Source organism: Lepidochelys kempii, chromosome 4, assembly GCF_965140285.1.
Source record: "Lepidochelys kempii isolate rLepKem1 chromosome 4, rLepKem1.hap1, whole genome shotgun sequence".
NCBI lineage: Eukaryota > Metazoa > Chordata > Testudines > Cheloniidae > Lepidochelys > Lepidochelys kempii.
In genome coordinates this window covers 123,080,670-123,096,348 of record NC_136383.1, presented here as the reverse complement: position 1 = coordinate 123,096,348, position 15,679 = coordinate 123,080,670, and the positions used below count along the sequence as shown (strand labels likewise).

General features: G+C 38.8%; 2 protein-coding genes across 3 annotated transcripts in view; one reads left to right on the top strand and one right to left on the bottom strand.

Annotated features, from left to right (window-relative positions):
• Positions 1 to 1,290: 1,290 nt before the first annotated feature.
• Positions 1,291 to 15,311, top strand: LOC144930518 (uncharacterized). The gene is made up of 3 exons (XM_078852598.1): positions 1,291 to 2,349; positions 9,872 to 9,990; positions 13,655 to 15,311. The coding sequence occupies exons 1-3, from the start codon at positions 2,155 to 2,157 to the stop codon at positions 13,749 to 13,751; spliced, it is 411 nt and encodes a 136-aa protein (XP_078708724.1). The 5' UTR covers positions 1,291 to 2,154; the 3' UTR covers positions 13,752 to 15,311.
• MXD4 (MAX dimerization protein 4) overlaps positions 7,083 to 15,679 on the bottom strand; it is a 56,320-nt gene continuing 47,723 nt past the window's right edge. For both annotated transcript variants that reach the window (XM_073342728.2, XM_073342727.2), the window contains exons 5-6: positions 15,153 to 15,312; positions 7,083 to 12,604 (exon numbers count right to left, since the gene is read on the bottom strand). In XM_073342728.2, coding sequence (XP_073198829.1) covers positions 12,456 to 12,604; positions 15,153 to 15,312 — 309 coding nt within the window. In that variant the 3' untranslated portion in view covers positions 7,083 to 12,455. The remainder of the gene's footprint in view (positions 12,605 to 15,152; positions 15,313 to 15,679) is intronic.

The following is a 15,679-nucleotide window of genomic DNA, read 5'->3' as shown; positions in this document are numbered from 1 at the left end:
ATACAGAAGATGTTTGTTTTTATACACACAAATCATGAAAAATGGGTTTATCACTACAAAAGGTTTTCTCTCCCCCCACCCCACTCTCCTGCTGATTGTAAGGAGAGTGATCACTTTAGATAAGCTATTACCAACAGGAGAGTGGGTTTGTTTGGGGTGGGGGGGGGGAGAAAACCTGGATTTGTGCTGGAAATGGCCCATCTTGATTATCATACACATTGTAAGGAGAGTGATCACTTTACATTAGCTATTACCAACAGGAGAGTTGGGTGGGGGGGGGGGGGAAGAGAAAACCTTTTGTAGTGGTAAACACCCATTTTTTCATGATTTGTGTGTATAAAAACAAGCATCTTCTGTATTTTCCACAGTATGCATCCGATAAAGTGAGCTGTAGCTCACGAAAGGTCATGCTCAAATAAATTGGTTAGTCTCTAAGGTGCCACAAGTCCTCCTTTTCTTTTTGCGAATACAGACTGACTCTGAAACAAGCAAGGAATCACTTTAAAAAATCCGGGATTATAAAATCCTTCAGGACTTCATGACCCACCTAAAAAAACAAGCGACAAACCCACTCCTATTAGTCAGTCTAAAGGGCCCTTTCACTCAGCCAAGCCGCCCACCCCCGACAACAGCCGCAGCGGCCGCCACCACAGGCGCGGGCAGCTCAGCCGACGGGGCAGGCCTGGCAGGGCAGGAGGGGAAAGGGGGGTGGGAGTCATAACCGCGCCAGGCCCGAAGGCAGCGACGCTGAGTACGACCTGCCCCCCACTCCGGCCGCGAGCCACGCGGCGGCCGCGCGGGCGCTCCCTGCTTGGCCGGCAGCCGGGGAGGGACTCGCGGCCGGCTAGCCACCGCCCCCTCGCGCCGCGCGGGACCGGAGGTCCCTGCCGGCCTGGATGTCGAGAGGCCGCCGCAGACGCCAGCCCGGCCACCCCTCCGCCAGGTACTCACACCACACGGCTCGCCCCGGTTCGGAAACAGGACCGCCCAAAAGGGCACCGTGACCTCGCCCTGCCCGAGGGAAAGGCCGGGCCAACGGCCGCGCTGTGGCGAGGGGAAACCGTTAGCGCGGCACCCGCGAGAGCGATTCAAACTCCTGCCACGCGGTGGAAACTGCCCCGCCCCGAAGGGACGGGGGGCGGGAGCGGAGCACGATGCCCGCCTCGGATTCGCTCTGAGGGGGAAGCACTGGGCGGAGTTATTCGGGGCCTCTGGCAGCCGGCCGGCGCAAGCGCCGTACGCCACGATTTCTCCGGCACACTGAGCGAGGGGCAGGGGGGCGGGGAAAGACTACACGACCCAGAATGCAACGCTCGCCGGAGAACGCCTCGGCCTGCATCGACTAAACTACCCAGCATGCAAGGTTTCCCCGTCAGCCCGGTATGGCAGAGAAACGGCGTTTCCCGGGGTGCGTTCCTTCTCGCGGAGGTGGGGCCGCTGACTGAGTTAGGGCTCTCCGCCTTAGGAGCCTGGCGGGTGGGGGGGAGGGGAGACAAAGCATAAGGAATCCACTGGGGTCATTTTTAGGTTCCACGTTGAAATGGGAGAAGTTTGCTAGAAGGGAGCTGAGGCTGCCGGTGCTTAACTCCCATCGGAACAAAACACCTCAATGCCCTTAGTTCTGAGAACACCTGAGGGGAGAGGAGAGCAGCAACCTGAACTTTTAATCCTAGCTCACTTGGTTCCAGAGCTGTAAGGCATGAGGGACGTGTAGGCACAACTAAAGGTTTTCAGTCCTAAATGTCAAGGCTCAGTTCCCTAAGATTGTCAGAGATTAAGGTCTTTTTTTAATTTTTATGTAAGGAGTGCATCTGTGTCATCATCATGGTCCTGTTATGCTCCTGGTATACAAAGCTCCTCCGCTCCTGTCTGTTTCTGGCAAGTCTTTCAGTGGTTCCCCAGCTGTGCCCCAGATTTTTCAGCTTGGCTTCCACAGCTCTTTGCCATGTTGTTTTTGGATGGCCTTGTTTTTCTTGCCTTCAGTTGTACATCTTATTGCTACTCTGGTGATGGAATTAGTTTCCATCCAAAGCCCATGAACAAGGAACCATCTACAAAATGATGTGGCTTATCAGTGGTAAATGGCAGACACCAATAAACACTCTCATCAGGAACAAACAAAGCCACCCACTAACAACTGAGAAAGAATGAGAAATGCACTGGACAGAGTATTTCAAAGAACTGCTGAACAGGGAGCCACCTAAAGAGGAAGCAAACATCCAGGAGGCAGAAGAAGATCCTCATATCAACACAGACGTCCCAACTAAGGAAGAGATCATTCAAGCCATCATATCCTTAAAAAATGGGAAAGCTCTTGGCAAGGATAATTTGAATGCAGAATTGTTCAAGGTAAATCCTAAATTAGCAGCGTCTATCCTGGACTCTCAATTTACATCAGTCTGGGAAAGGGAAAAAGTGCCAGATAAGTGGACCAATGGGGTTATAGTGAAGATACCAAAGAAAGGACCTCTTAGTGATTGTGGTAACTGACATGGTATCACACTTTTATCTGTGCCAAGCAAAGTATTGTGTAAGATCATAGTCCAGCGTATATCAGAGGCAATCGATAGCGTTCTCAGAAAAGAGCAATCTGGTTTTCGGAAAGGGTGGGGATGCAGAGACCAGATCTTCACTCTACAAAACATAATAGACCAGTGCTTAGAATGGCAACGGCAACTCTACATAAAATATGGTGCAGCTATGTGTTAAAGTACAATTTAAAACAATTGACTTCTAAACATTTTCTCAAATATATATCCACATAATAGTTCTAGGTTTTCCATGTTTGTTACCATTGTGTTTGTGTGAGAAAGTTGATACCCCACTTGACCCATTTCCAATGATACTGTATTATCAGAATTTCCACCAACTGGAGGATCTTGGAGCTGGAAGGAGGGGGGTGGGCAAATTCCCACACCATTGAAATTATGGTTCTGTAGATTTTTATGAACCAAATGACACCTTCCTTACCGTTCTGTCACTAACTTGCATGTGGAGTGAGATTTTTCTTCATTAAACTCCCAGACTAATAGGATACAATTGCAAAACCACTATGTGGCCTTATTTCCATTCCAAGTCTCATAAATGATCTTCACCGAAGTTTGTAAAGAAAAATTGTCAATCATTATTGCCTTTGAAAAAAGGGTGAGTAAATAAAAATGGGTAGCAGATATGAAGGCAAGGCACGTGTATTGTTTTCATTTAACTTGCAGAAGGAAACTAAGCAGGCAACGGGATGGAGAAAGTCCAAGGTAGGTGCTCTGCATCGGAAAGAGAAAGTAGGTTTAGGAATAATACTTTTCTTTATTCTAATAAAGTACTTTGTTCAGTGCTAGGTGAGAGCAATTGCTGTTTCTTACATTGTCTCATGGAAGGCTTTGGCTTTTTGTTGCTTTCAAATGTTTACTATGCAAACAAATGGTTAATACCAACTGAAATGAAAGCATTGAAATAAAAATTTTGAACTTATTTGTAACTATTTAGCAACCTATTTTTTTGCATTTGTCCCAGCAGTCCTTTTCAAACAGAAGTGTCATCACTCTTGCTCACAGCCACATCAGCTTGTAACTTCAGGCAAACAGCAGTAGTTAAGGAATTCTTGAAGCAGATCCTTGCTGTATTAACCATTATCTGGTAATGTGGTGTGCAGAACACGTCATTGTTATGTGGATTCATTTTCATTATAAATGTAGCATTTCTAAGAGGTCTCTAACAATTCTATAATGATACATTTACTATGTAAAACAGTTTGGCAACCAAACCGTAAGCAAAATCTACAGGAACAGTAGAGATTCAATGCTGAGACTCTGGTGATGCTAAAAAAATCACAGGTTTCAGAGTAACAGCCGTGTTAGTCTGTATTCGCAAAAAGAAAAGGAGTACTTGTGGCACCTTAGAGACTAACCAATTTATTTGAGCATAAGCTTTCGTGAGCTACAGCTCACTTCATCGGATGCATACCGTGGAAACTGCAGCAGACTTTATATACACACAGAGAATATGAAACAATACCTCCTCCCACCCCAATGTCCTGCTGGTTATAGCTTATCTAAAGTGATCATCAAGTTGGGCCATTTCCAGCACAAATCCAGGTTTTCTCACCCTCCACCCCCCCCACACACACAAATTCACTCTCCTGCTGGTAATAGCCCATCCAAAGTGACAACTCTCTACACAATGTGCATGATAATCAAGTTGGGCCATTTCCTGCACAAATCCAGGTTCTCTCACCCCCCTCCAAAAAACACACACACAAACTCACTATACTGCTGGTAATAGCTCATCCAAAGTGATCACTTTAGATAAGCTATAACCAGCAGGACATTGGGGTGGGAGGAGGTATTGTTTCATATTCTCTGTGTGTATATAAAGTCTGCTGCAGTTTCCACAGTATGCATCCGATGAAGTGAGCTGTAGCTCACGAAAGCTCATGCTCAAATAAATTGGTTAGTCTCTAAGGTGCCACAAGTACTCCTTTTCTTTTTTAAAAAATCACAGTGCTTATTATTTTCCTTGTGTGCTGTTGGATATAAATTTTCATATACAGAATATATGTGCCAATATTTTATATTGGGTTTGCTGATTTCCAACCTGAAATGTTAGTGCAGTTGGATTAAACAAACTTTTTTTGTGTAACAGATATTTACCAATATCATTTAGAATGGTAGTGAGAAACTAAAAAAACTGGTAAAGCCAGACTCTAGTGTAAATCTGGAGGTAATTTCTTGATTTATACTGGTATGTAAGAGAGCAAAATTTGGCTCTAAAAACGAGTAAATAGAAAAAGGGAGAGGTGTTATGGCATCATTTACATTATTCTGTTTCTTCTTCAGGTCCCTATTTACCCTGTCTTTCTCTTACTACCACCAGTGATACTGGTTTAGCTAGTGTAATTACCATATATGATGCACGAAGTTGGCGTGCTTGGAGGGTTATTCTCTTGGACCCTGTTTAAAGCCCATAGCTGGGCTAATAAAAAATCATTTTAATTATCACTAAGTGGTCTTTGTTCATTACAGGTTTCAGAGTAGCAGCCCTGTTAGTCTGTATTCGCAAAAAGGAGTACTTGTGGTTTTATGCATCCAATGAAGTGAGCTGTAGCTCACGAAAGCTTATGCTCAAATAAATTGGTTAGTCTCTAAAGTGCCACAAGTACTCCTTTTCTTTTTGTTCATTACAAGTTGACATGTTTTCTGTACACACACTAGGAGCCAGGGCAAAGAACGGGAAGAGTAACTTGCTCTCTTGCCCCTTCCCTTCTGTTTCTGCTTCCTTGGCTCTGCTTGCATCAAATTGCAGAGTAGCTATTCCCCACCCTCACAGTGAGGGGGATGAGGGAAGTGGCACTGCGAAAAGCTGTGGAGATGGCTTTCTAGCCTCTTGCAGTGCCACTTACTCTGCCTTGGAGCTGAGCCTTTCATGGATGAGAGGGAAGAAGCCCCTACCCCATTGACCCAGACCCAGCCTGCTTACCCACCTTAGTATCAGCCCCCATCCCTAGATCACCCATCAACCCATAATCACCTGGGGGCAGAGGAGTCCCTGGACCAGTATCCTTTGAAACTGAAAAGGATTGTGGAATTGAGAGGGTTATTACAAAAGCTATAGGTAGCATAGAATTTGGAGCAAATCAGTTGAAACATTGCACTAAAACGCCTGTAAACTGGTTATTCTAAAAGAAATTGTTGGCTACCTCATCATGAGACTAATCTACCAGCTATGGCTCTTTCTCAAATTTAAATTGAGTTGCACAGTGGTATAAAATGTTTGTTTGCCCAATTAATAAATACTTCAAAGTTGTAGGCACTTTAATATTTAACCAGCGAAACAGCCCACCATTAATTGGGAGATCAAACGTACCCTAACTGTAAAGAAAACAAATTATAAATACATTAAAAGATTAGGCCTGTACAATCCACAAACTACATGCTGTTTATGAAAGTACTGTCACATTATCTTTCATTACTCATTATTACTGCAGCTGTCCTGCACTACTCACCTAACCTTAGTACTGCCCCAAAATATGCAGAGGTCAAAATAACAAATTAAGATGATTAAATCCTTTTTTCTATTAAAATTTATTTATTTATAATCTAGTAATTTGCTAAATTGCCATTTGTACGCCTTCTGCACCACCTGCATTTTCAAAGCTCTACTGAAAGTAATAGTTTGTGAAGGTTCAGTTAGGTTTTGTGCAAGAATCTTTAGTGATTCTACAGAAGAACAAAGACGCTCAGTCTGATATACAACTGATCTGAATCAAGGCTAATTGCAATTTGACAAATTTCTTGTGATTCATTACAAGTTAAAACCTAAATTATTATGTATTGAAATAAATCTGTCTTAAACCTGCACAAGAAATATAGGTAAGAAGCACTCACTATGGAACAAAGACAAGTGAGATCATATTGCTGAATACCAATTCAATATGAAATGATATAACCAATGTGCTTTTGCATGTTAAATTGCTGTATTTATTTTTTATTCTCACATTAGCAGGCCAAAAACTCAGTCTTTACTCCGGATATTTACCACTTTTGGTGTGAGCTCTATGCTCAGTTTAGTAAAACACATTTTAGTCAAACATACAGCTTTCTATGCTGTGTTAACACCTCATTTTGGTTATACCTTGTATACAGATGGAATGATTTTAAGTGAAGTTATATTTTTTTCATATTTAGAGCAGAAATTAATGTCTCATTTTTTTAGTTTGGTTTGGTTTCACACAAATACAGTATTGGTATGCATGTTCTAGGGTAGTTCTGGGCATACATGTTAAGAAAAAAAAACCCAACTCTTTTAAAATAATGGGCCTAATTAATTCCTGGTGTAATGCCGTTGACTAAAGTGGAATTACGTAGCATTTTTATTTGGGCCAGTATATTTAGCAGAGAACTTTTGACTGGTAGCTCCAAACTAGCTATAGCACCACCATGAAGACTTGCAAGGGTCTTTTACCAATGAGCTTTTTATAAAAATGTTTGTTAACCCTGTGTGAAATGAATTGCAAGGAAAAGGAAAAGTACACACACAAAACAAATGATGAAAGATGAAAAAATTAGAACTGAAAACCACCACAAATCTCAGGTATAAAAATTGTATTTATATTACAAGGAAAGAATAATATAACACAATTCTTTCAGTGTGTGCTACACAGCGTAGCATGCACCATGTATGTGTGTACAAATAAATCTTTACAATATAATACATCTTAGAAGCTATGAAGCATTCCTTTTCAGATATATATTCCAATGGCTCTGGCACAGAACGCACCCAGTACACCTCTAGAATTTCACCAGAAACATAAACCTCCACAGCAGGAGGCTCTTTTTCAATGCCTACCCTGTACTTCACATGTAGTGAAATATCACCCATTAAGACTTATTGCACAGACCCTTTAAACCACATAAATTGAATGTTACCATATTTTATACCCACATTACCTATGCAAAGTTGAAGGCTGAAGTTCTGAAGTTAGACTGCCTTCACTATGATTCACTACCAAGTTTTCTATAGGTGTACTTGGGTCACCAGGAATCTTCGTTGGGATTCATTTCTAGAATTTAGGATAATGACAGGCCCAAATGACCAAATGCTTTCTAGTAGGTCCCACCTTATACTTTCCCTTCATTTTAAGCAGTTACATAGTACACATAACTTGGATATTTCTTTTGGAGCTATCAGTTAGGAATATTGCCTTTCATTCACTAACCACACTAACACACATTCATTGTTGGTGAAACCTCATTCATTCAATTTTGGAAAGGACATTATTGATAGATTGAATGTTTTGTCACAATTTTTTTTTAAACACAAGGCGCTGGCCTCTAGCAGTAAATAAATATAATTAAGAAGGATTCTGAAATTTGGTTTTTAAACATTAATAAGGTAATGACTTCACAAAACAAGTATATAAAATTAATATCCTTTGTTCAGCGATTGTGCTGACTGGGTTCATAATTGAGAACCATTTTATTTTGCACATGGAAATGACCTTTGAGGAAAAAAACAGTGACAATTAAATGGATTAATAATTGATTTAACATAGATAAAAGGGTCAAATGATCACTCGTCCTATCCGTATATACTGTTTTATACAACTGCAAAAAAACTGGGGACTGTATGCCACAGTTGAGCAAGCATTGGTGTAGTGGACAAGAGCACACTTGTAGACCAAACTCACATGTACACAATCTTATTGTTTTTTAAAACATTGTGATTAATTACTTTATCATTTTAACTGAAAATACTAAAATAACATTGGTTTGATAGAACTTGTGGTAAAAAGAAAACAAAAACCACGTAAATATTTATCAAACAAAAAATTCTCCATTTGTCATATTACTCTCCAGATTGTTACAAACTACCTGCTTGCAAAAAAAATTAAGTTGCAGTTGATATGCCTGATCCAATACCCATTCAAGTCAGTGAGAGTCTTTTCTTTAACTTAAATGTGAGTTGTACCAGGCCCTAGCAGACAATACTTCCAAATCTGAAGAAAGTTTTACAATAAGAAATTAACATTTGGTATCTTTGTAAATACCAGACATGAACTTTAGCCTTATCACTCTTTTTTTTTTTTGGGGGGGGGGAGCATATCACAGATTTAATTTTTTTTTGGCCCATTCCTGCATTCTTCACTCTGGCAAAACTCACATTGAAGTCAGTAGGAGCTTTGCATAAGGAAATACAGTATCCAGTTCTTGCACAGATCTTACTCTTCTAAAAAGGGGAGGGTAGGTTGGTTAGCCATCCATTATTTTTTGGAAACACACCTGGGGAGGGTAGGATGGGACATCCATTGTCTCCCTAAGTCTTGTGGGGAATCTGAAAACAATAAAGGCTGCCTTAAGATGCTTTGACTTTTTCATTGCCCCACCCAGGCAGTGGTACAGAAAATACTCACAACGTGACCCAAGTAGAGCTGAGGAGGTGATGAATAATAGGCACCAGAACAAGTGTAGAGGCACAGATCCTGGCCGGGACCTGGCCTCTTGCAGATCCTCTTTCCTGGGACCTGTAGGTTCTGAAGGCAGAATTTCCTCCTTATTCCATGGGTAGGAGAGCAGTCAAACCTCCTTATCTCCTTATGGAACAATCTGAGAAAATTCTGCAAAGAAAATTTCATGGCAATTTCCTCCAGGCCTTCTTCCATGGGAGAGAAGCTCCAGCCCCATACGCCTGTAGACCTCACAACTTTCCACATTTAGAAAGTGCAAAAGAAAGAAACTTAGAAATGTGATATTCTCAATTTTGAAAACAATATAACACAACATGGCAGGATGATTGGATTAGATGCAGTTACTCCAAGAAAATGATTAAATGTCTCTCTCCCATCCCTCCTCCCTTTTTTGCTGTACTATTTTGATCACAACCCTAATAATTACACACAAAACGAATGACAAACATTCACCTTAAAATTATTTAAAAAACAAAGCAAAACAAGAAACTGTATTCATCCCTAGTTGCCATGCCATAAGGTAATGTCATAACACTGTTGAATAGGATGGAGAATAATGTTTTGGAACAGAATCATAGGAATCCATCCATCGCCACAGAAGTCAAAGGGTGATGGAGAGAGCTGTTAGTACTTTGCTACGGGAATGATACTGTTTGGGCTATTGGTCTGATCCTGCACACCCTTACTCATGCAAATAGTACATCAGTTGTGCCATTGACTTCAATAGAACTACTTCTATGAGGAAGGATTTGCAGGAATGGGTCCCATGTCTGAAAGTGTCATATTACATCAGGCTTTAATTAAGACAAACACTCCATGAAAATGATACCATATTTCTTTGTCTTGATAATGGTTACCATGATAATATGCAAAAGAGTAAAAACAAATAAAACCCTTTTTATTTCCATTCAGATTATTGGAGTAATTTTTATTGAAAATATAAGATCTACAAAGCCATGGATACCCAGCGTGGAAGAACTCATTAAATTAGCACATTCATCTTTAAAAGGAGAACTTCAGATCAACATAAGGTACAACAATGTTGGATTTAAAATCTCTACTCCCCTTCTGTGAGTTTCAAATCTCTTTTTATTAGGAGGTTCTGTGCAAGAGCTGCTTGTCACAAAAGGAAACACTTTACAATTTATGAATGTGTTCATTATATAATAAATGAACAGCAACAATATACTAGCCTTTTCCCCCCCTGTTAACAGTCCTGTGTTAAAGTAAACACTTAATTTTTCCAGATTTGGAAATTAGTTACATATGCACCAAAGGAGCTAGTAATTTTTGCTGCTTGTCAGCTACACACAATGAGTATATTGCTGTGTGTTTTCCCCAACAATGAGGATTTTAGTAATATGCAAAGGTGTATAACATAATACCAAAACCTGCATTACAGAAAAGGTTAATTGTTGTTTTTTATTATTCAGCTGCCAGAGTTTATAACCTTAGGCCCCCTCCCCAAAGCCAAAGTACGGATGGCCATAAATTAGGTTATGTAACTTTAAAGTATACATTTTCCTTGTTGGCAAGTTCCAAGCAGTAAGCGAGAGTGCAAACAAGGATTGTAAGCTGCCACAAAATGTATTCATATTTCTACTCTCTGTTGTAAAAGCCAAAGGGAGGGCACATATGTCTAATGTTGAAAGAACAACTGAATCTTTGTTTTGATCATTATGGTCAGTATGTCATGAGTTTTTTATATTTGAATATTAAAATGGTACCACAGTTAGACATCCTATAGCATTATACAATACATTTGTCTCCATAGCCATTTAATATTGGTCTCACAGAGACCCTGGTTCAAAAAGCTAACAAAATGTAGATCTGTGTGCTGAAGAATCAAAGGGAGGGCCTCTATGAAGTATAACGTAATTAATGGTTAACCCTCTCACCAAAACCTAATTTTATAATTGTACTAAAAAGACACACTGATTGGATGTGAGAGAATTTATAGCTCTCCGTGCTTCATTTGTAATAAGATGGACAACTGACCATTCAAACAGAGGGTCTTGAAAGAAACAAAGCTTAGTTGCCTTTAAACAATGAAAAAGGAGAGACATACATAAATGGTCACCAAGGCACAATATGACAAGGGTGAAGAGTCCCTGAGACTCTGGTTTGGGTCTGTACCATTCCCCTCCCTATACAAGTAAATGAGAACATTTAGGAAAATATAATACAAAATCTCTTACAGGAAATATAGACTACACTTGCTAAAATCACTTCTCTAGAAGTGTTTGTAGCTTTTTTTCTTTTTTCTTTTCTTTTTTTTTTCTTTTTTTTTTTTTTTTAAAAGACCTTCTTTATACAGATAATGCAAAGACTGGTCCATTTTTCTTACCCAGCAAGCCAAGCTCTAATGACTTCACTAAGCCAAAGTTGTATTAAAATACAGCTTCGTAGTATTGCTACAATTTGGGTAAATACGTTCTGAACAGCTTGATGAGTACTAAATAAAACTTTGCTGTTTTACAGCATACACTTTATTTTTTTGCACTTTATGTAACAAAAGAAAATGCAATTATAGCGTGCAAAAGAAGAAAAAATGATTAATTATCCTCTAGCTGAATACTGTAATTATAAGCCATGCCTTCCATAAAAATGTATTGGTAGCTATAAATAGGAAAAAAGAAACATTAGCAAACATTCCTTGTAAGGAGAGGTTTAAATTATCAAAATCTGGCTCATTTGAGCTCTGTATTCTTTACAAAAAATACCGAAATGTTTCAAAAGTCATCTCTTCCATGATAACAGGTTAACACTGCAATGTTGCTTTGTGCTAGCTCTGTTATCACGGTGAGAATGATTTGCTGCTGGTTGGATGCTGAATGCAAAAAGCAAAAGAAAGTTGAGATAATCCCACATGAAGTCATTATTAGAGCTGGCTTTTTTCCTCTCCATTTTGAAGTACAGTAGTGACTTGTTAATATGATCTTTTTTCTAAAGATCATCTGAGATTTGGAGATTTTTTTCTGTCTGCCTCTCTCAAACACAACTAGTAAAAGAATTTATACTCTACAGCCTGCTATAAAGCATTAATAATTTTTCATGAAGAAAAAGAAAAAAAAGTAGTTGAATTTTTATAGATTTGAATCACTAACACATCATAGATTCCATTTATTCTTCAATATTTGAAAATGGTTTCTGCAAAATCAAAAGGATTTTCTTATTAAACTATGCCATCATATGCTTCCAACAGTTTGAATTTAATACTTCTTGCATGGAATGATATGATTTTTTAAAATTTGCAGAATGGCTACATCAAGCTAGCTTTAAGTCACAACTGTACCTAACCGCAGTTCTCTGCAGCAAAACCATGATTTACAATATCGAATATTGTGGTTACAGTGCAGGGAACCGTGGGTACGAAACTTCCATTTCAGAGTGCTGTGGTTGGGGTTTCCCGGAAGAGTGGCAGTTGACACCTCTGGAATTTTCTTCTATAAGTGCTTCAGTTAGATGGTCCTGAGCTGAATTGGTAACTCAGGCACTATGAGAGCCTGGCATTAAGTCTGCGGGAATGTGTATAGCCACCATCACTTGAACTGCTTTGCAAACTGTAGTGGTCTTCAACATCACTGGCACTTCCAATACTGTCCATTTCACCTGGTGTAAATTCCATTCCTTCAATGTCTACTTCTAAATGAAATACAAAAGGCAGATTTTCAGAAACGTAGAGAATACAGTCAGTTACCATGGGCTGATATTGAACATGTTATTAAAAGCCTAATGTGAAACTCAAACCACACTTAGTTTTCCCAAATAATATTTTTAAATTCAGTCTTAGTGAAAAGTACCAGACCGACAGCCCTAGGAATTAAATCCTCTACATATTTATCCACATAACAAATACAACATGACATCAGCACTAAAGGCTTTCTCATACTGTCCCGAACCCTGGTATGAAGAGACCATCTCACGATGTGGAAAGATCATCTCTAGGGCTGAAAAATAATAGTTTAGCTCCCAAGACAATTTAATACTAGCTGTCTCTGCTGACACTACCAACAAAGGTGACAGCTAGTGACAGCTATGGTATATCTGTCCCCTTAGAATTGGACTGATACCAACAACTCATTTCACACAAGCCACTGAAAATCCATCATTTGGTAACACGTTTAAGTAATAACAACTAACAAGGGAGGGTACCATAGAGTTGAAAGATCCATATTTTATGACTAATACTTTGAATCACACAGCCCAAACTTTTGGTGGTGAATATCATCCTGGACAAAATTTTCAAGCATTTTCTGGTCTGACTAATGCTTTACACAGAAATAAAACAGTCTATTAAGCAATATAATTTAAGGGAAGATATGTCCATTTTACCAATCCTTCACAAAAACAACTCTAACCATGTAATGCTAAATTTTAAAAAAACTGACAAAAATGCATGCAATACAAATGCTAAGTGGCAGTACAAAACTCTCAATGTATTACTACAGCTGGTCAAAAACCAGACATTTTTGCCAAAATTTTAATAATTTTCAGAAATTTTCATTCCACGGGGTTCAAAGTGGAACAATGTTTTGTTTATTTGAAGTTTCAATTTTTTATTAAAAGAAAATCATTTTTTTGATTTTCCTTCTCCCTTTTTCCTTTTTTGATTTTGCCACTGAAAAAAAGGGTTATGGGAGGGGACGATAAACTGATGAATGAAAAAATGAACTAATTTTTTTTGTCTTTCAGCTTCCGTGGAAAAACTGAAAACATTTTTCTGATGATTTCTGATTTAGAAAAGGCTGTTTTTCAGTTAAAGTATTTTTGTTTGAAAAATCTCAACTAGTTCTGCTTATTATCCAGAGAAGGAAGAACATGAAACAACCAGGTGACAAGCAGTACTAGGGACTTAGCAGCCATCTGAAGAAATGTCCTAACGAAGAGTCAGATTCTGACATTCTTGCTCACAACAAGTAGCACCTTGTTTCACAAACAGTCCCATTCATTCCAGTGGGACCACTTTTGGACTGAAGTCTTATCATCCTGACCGAGGATATCTACATCTAATTCCAAGAGCTCAACACGAATCCCAGTGAAGTCAATGGCAATACTACCAGTGACTTAGAAAGGTGCAGGATCAAGTCCAAGGCACCAGTATGGTACATGCATACAACATAAAGAAAATTGCACTGCAGTTACTTATAAACAAAAACTATTATTGAAGTAATAAATTTAACTTGTGACAGCAAGTAATCAAAACCAGGAAATAAAAAAGCTAAATTTGATATGCCACTCTTAAGTCACAGCTGGCAAGACTGGGACCTGTCTTCAAAAAGGACATAATTACCTCTTAAGAAAATAAACACTCACTATATCCTTCATTATAACTTCAAGCCAAAATAAAAAATGTAATACAAGAAGTAACAAAGATAAATATCTACCAGAGGATATTATCCTTGATGCAGGTGTAAAATTCCCATTAATGTTAGTAGGAACTCATCTCACTAATCAGGAGAGAATAGTCCCCATAATGTATTATTAAAATCATGGCATAGAGGAATTTATGTTGTTATTCACTCAGTAAGATAGTTGCCAATACTCTCTTACATTTCTATATGGTTTACTGCCTTTACAATCCTGCCTTGTTACAGTGCTGCTCACATCCCCTTGTAGAAACTGATAAATGAGCTACTAGATCATGTGCTGGATCATCAACTGGTGAAAATCAGGATCGGTCCATTGACTTCAATAAACTCACAAAGATTTACAGCAGCTGAGGATCTTGCCCTTCGTCTCAAGTATGATGGGCAACAGCATTTGGAAAATGTGCTGTAGTCATGGTTTATATTAACTACAATACATCTACTCTGTAATACATTTTCTAATATGTTACCAATATATATTAGAATAAACATTTACAATCTAATTTTTAATACAAAATTATAATGTGCAATACAGAAGACAATAAAAGTTCTTAACGATAATCCATTATATTGGAGTAAATTTCATTTTTAATACTTGCATTGATTACTGATTTATCATAAATACACTCGGCTAGATTTTGCATTACTCATGTGAAGTAGTAACCTTACTATGTAATTAGTCCCACTGATGACTTAAGAATTTACTCAGAATAGAACAGATTCCAATGGGACAGCACGCAGCATAAGACACTACTAAATTTGAGTAAGGGTGGAAGAAGCTGGTCCAAAGTTTTAATGAACCAGGAGACCTCTTGTTAGATTACCTTGTTCAGAATCAGTGGATATTGTTGATCCCATACTGTCAGTGCGGATACGTTCCATGCCCTGCACGGATAGCTGCTCCAATCTGCGTTTGAGGTAGCGGTGCTCCCGCTGTAATTGTTCTTTAATATTTAGAGCTTTTCGGTCCTGTTCTTCCAATTTCTTTGGGGGTGAAAAATAAATAATTAAATCATTAACATACACCAATTTTAAAATGTAAGTAACTTGTTTCAAAATATTTCAATCTATGTTTCTCATATACATGTAATATTTTTTAAAAAAACCAAACATATATGGTGGGCCAAAATCTTTTCTTTAGTTCCACTGACTTCAGTAGTTTCAACTGCAGAAGCCAGCAGTGAATTTGGCCCATAATAGAACACCTATGCTTTGAAAATATCCCTTAGAAATAGCTGAGCAACTGTCAAGGCTTTCTCAGACTAAGACCCAATTATTGTTACATTAGTGCTGGGAAATACTTAAATCACTGTACCAATCATTAACAAAAGAAATGAAAAACAGACCATAT

What these genes read in the sequence shown, in the direction of transcription:
- LOC144930518 (XM_078852598.1), top strand. Translation starts at nt 2,155, where the DNA reads ATGCACTGGACAGAGTATTTCAAAGAACTGCTGAACAGGGAGCCACCT. An exon ending in TGAATGCAGAATTGTTCAAG is followed by an intron (nt 2,350 to 9,871) that starts GTAAATCCTAAA and finishes ATTTCCATTCAG; the next exon opens with ATTATTGGAGTAATTTTTAT. An exon ending in GAACTTCAGATCAACATAAG is followed by an intron (nt 9,991 to 13,654) that starts GTACAACAATGT and finishes TTTGTCTTTCAG; the next exon opens with CTTCCGTGGAAAAACTGAAA.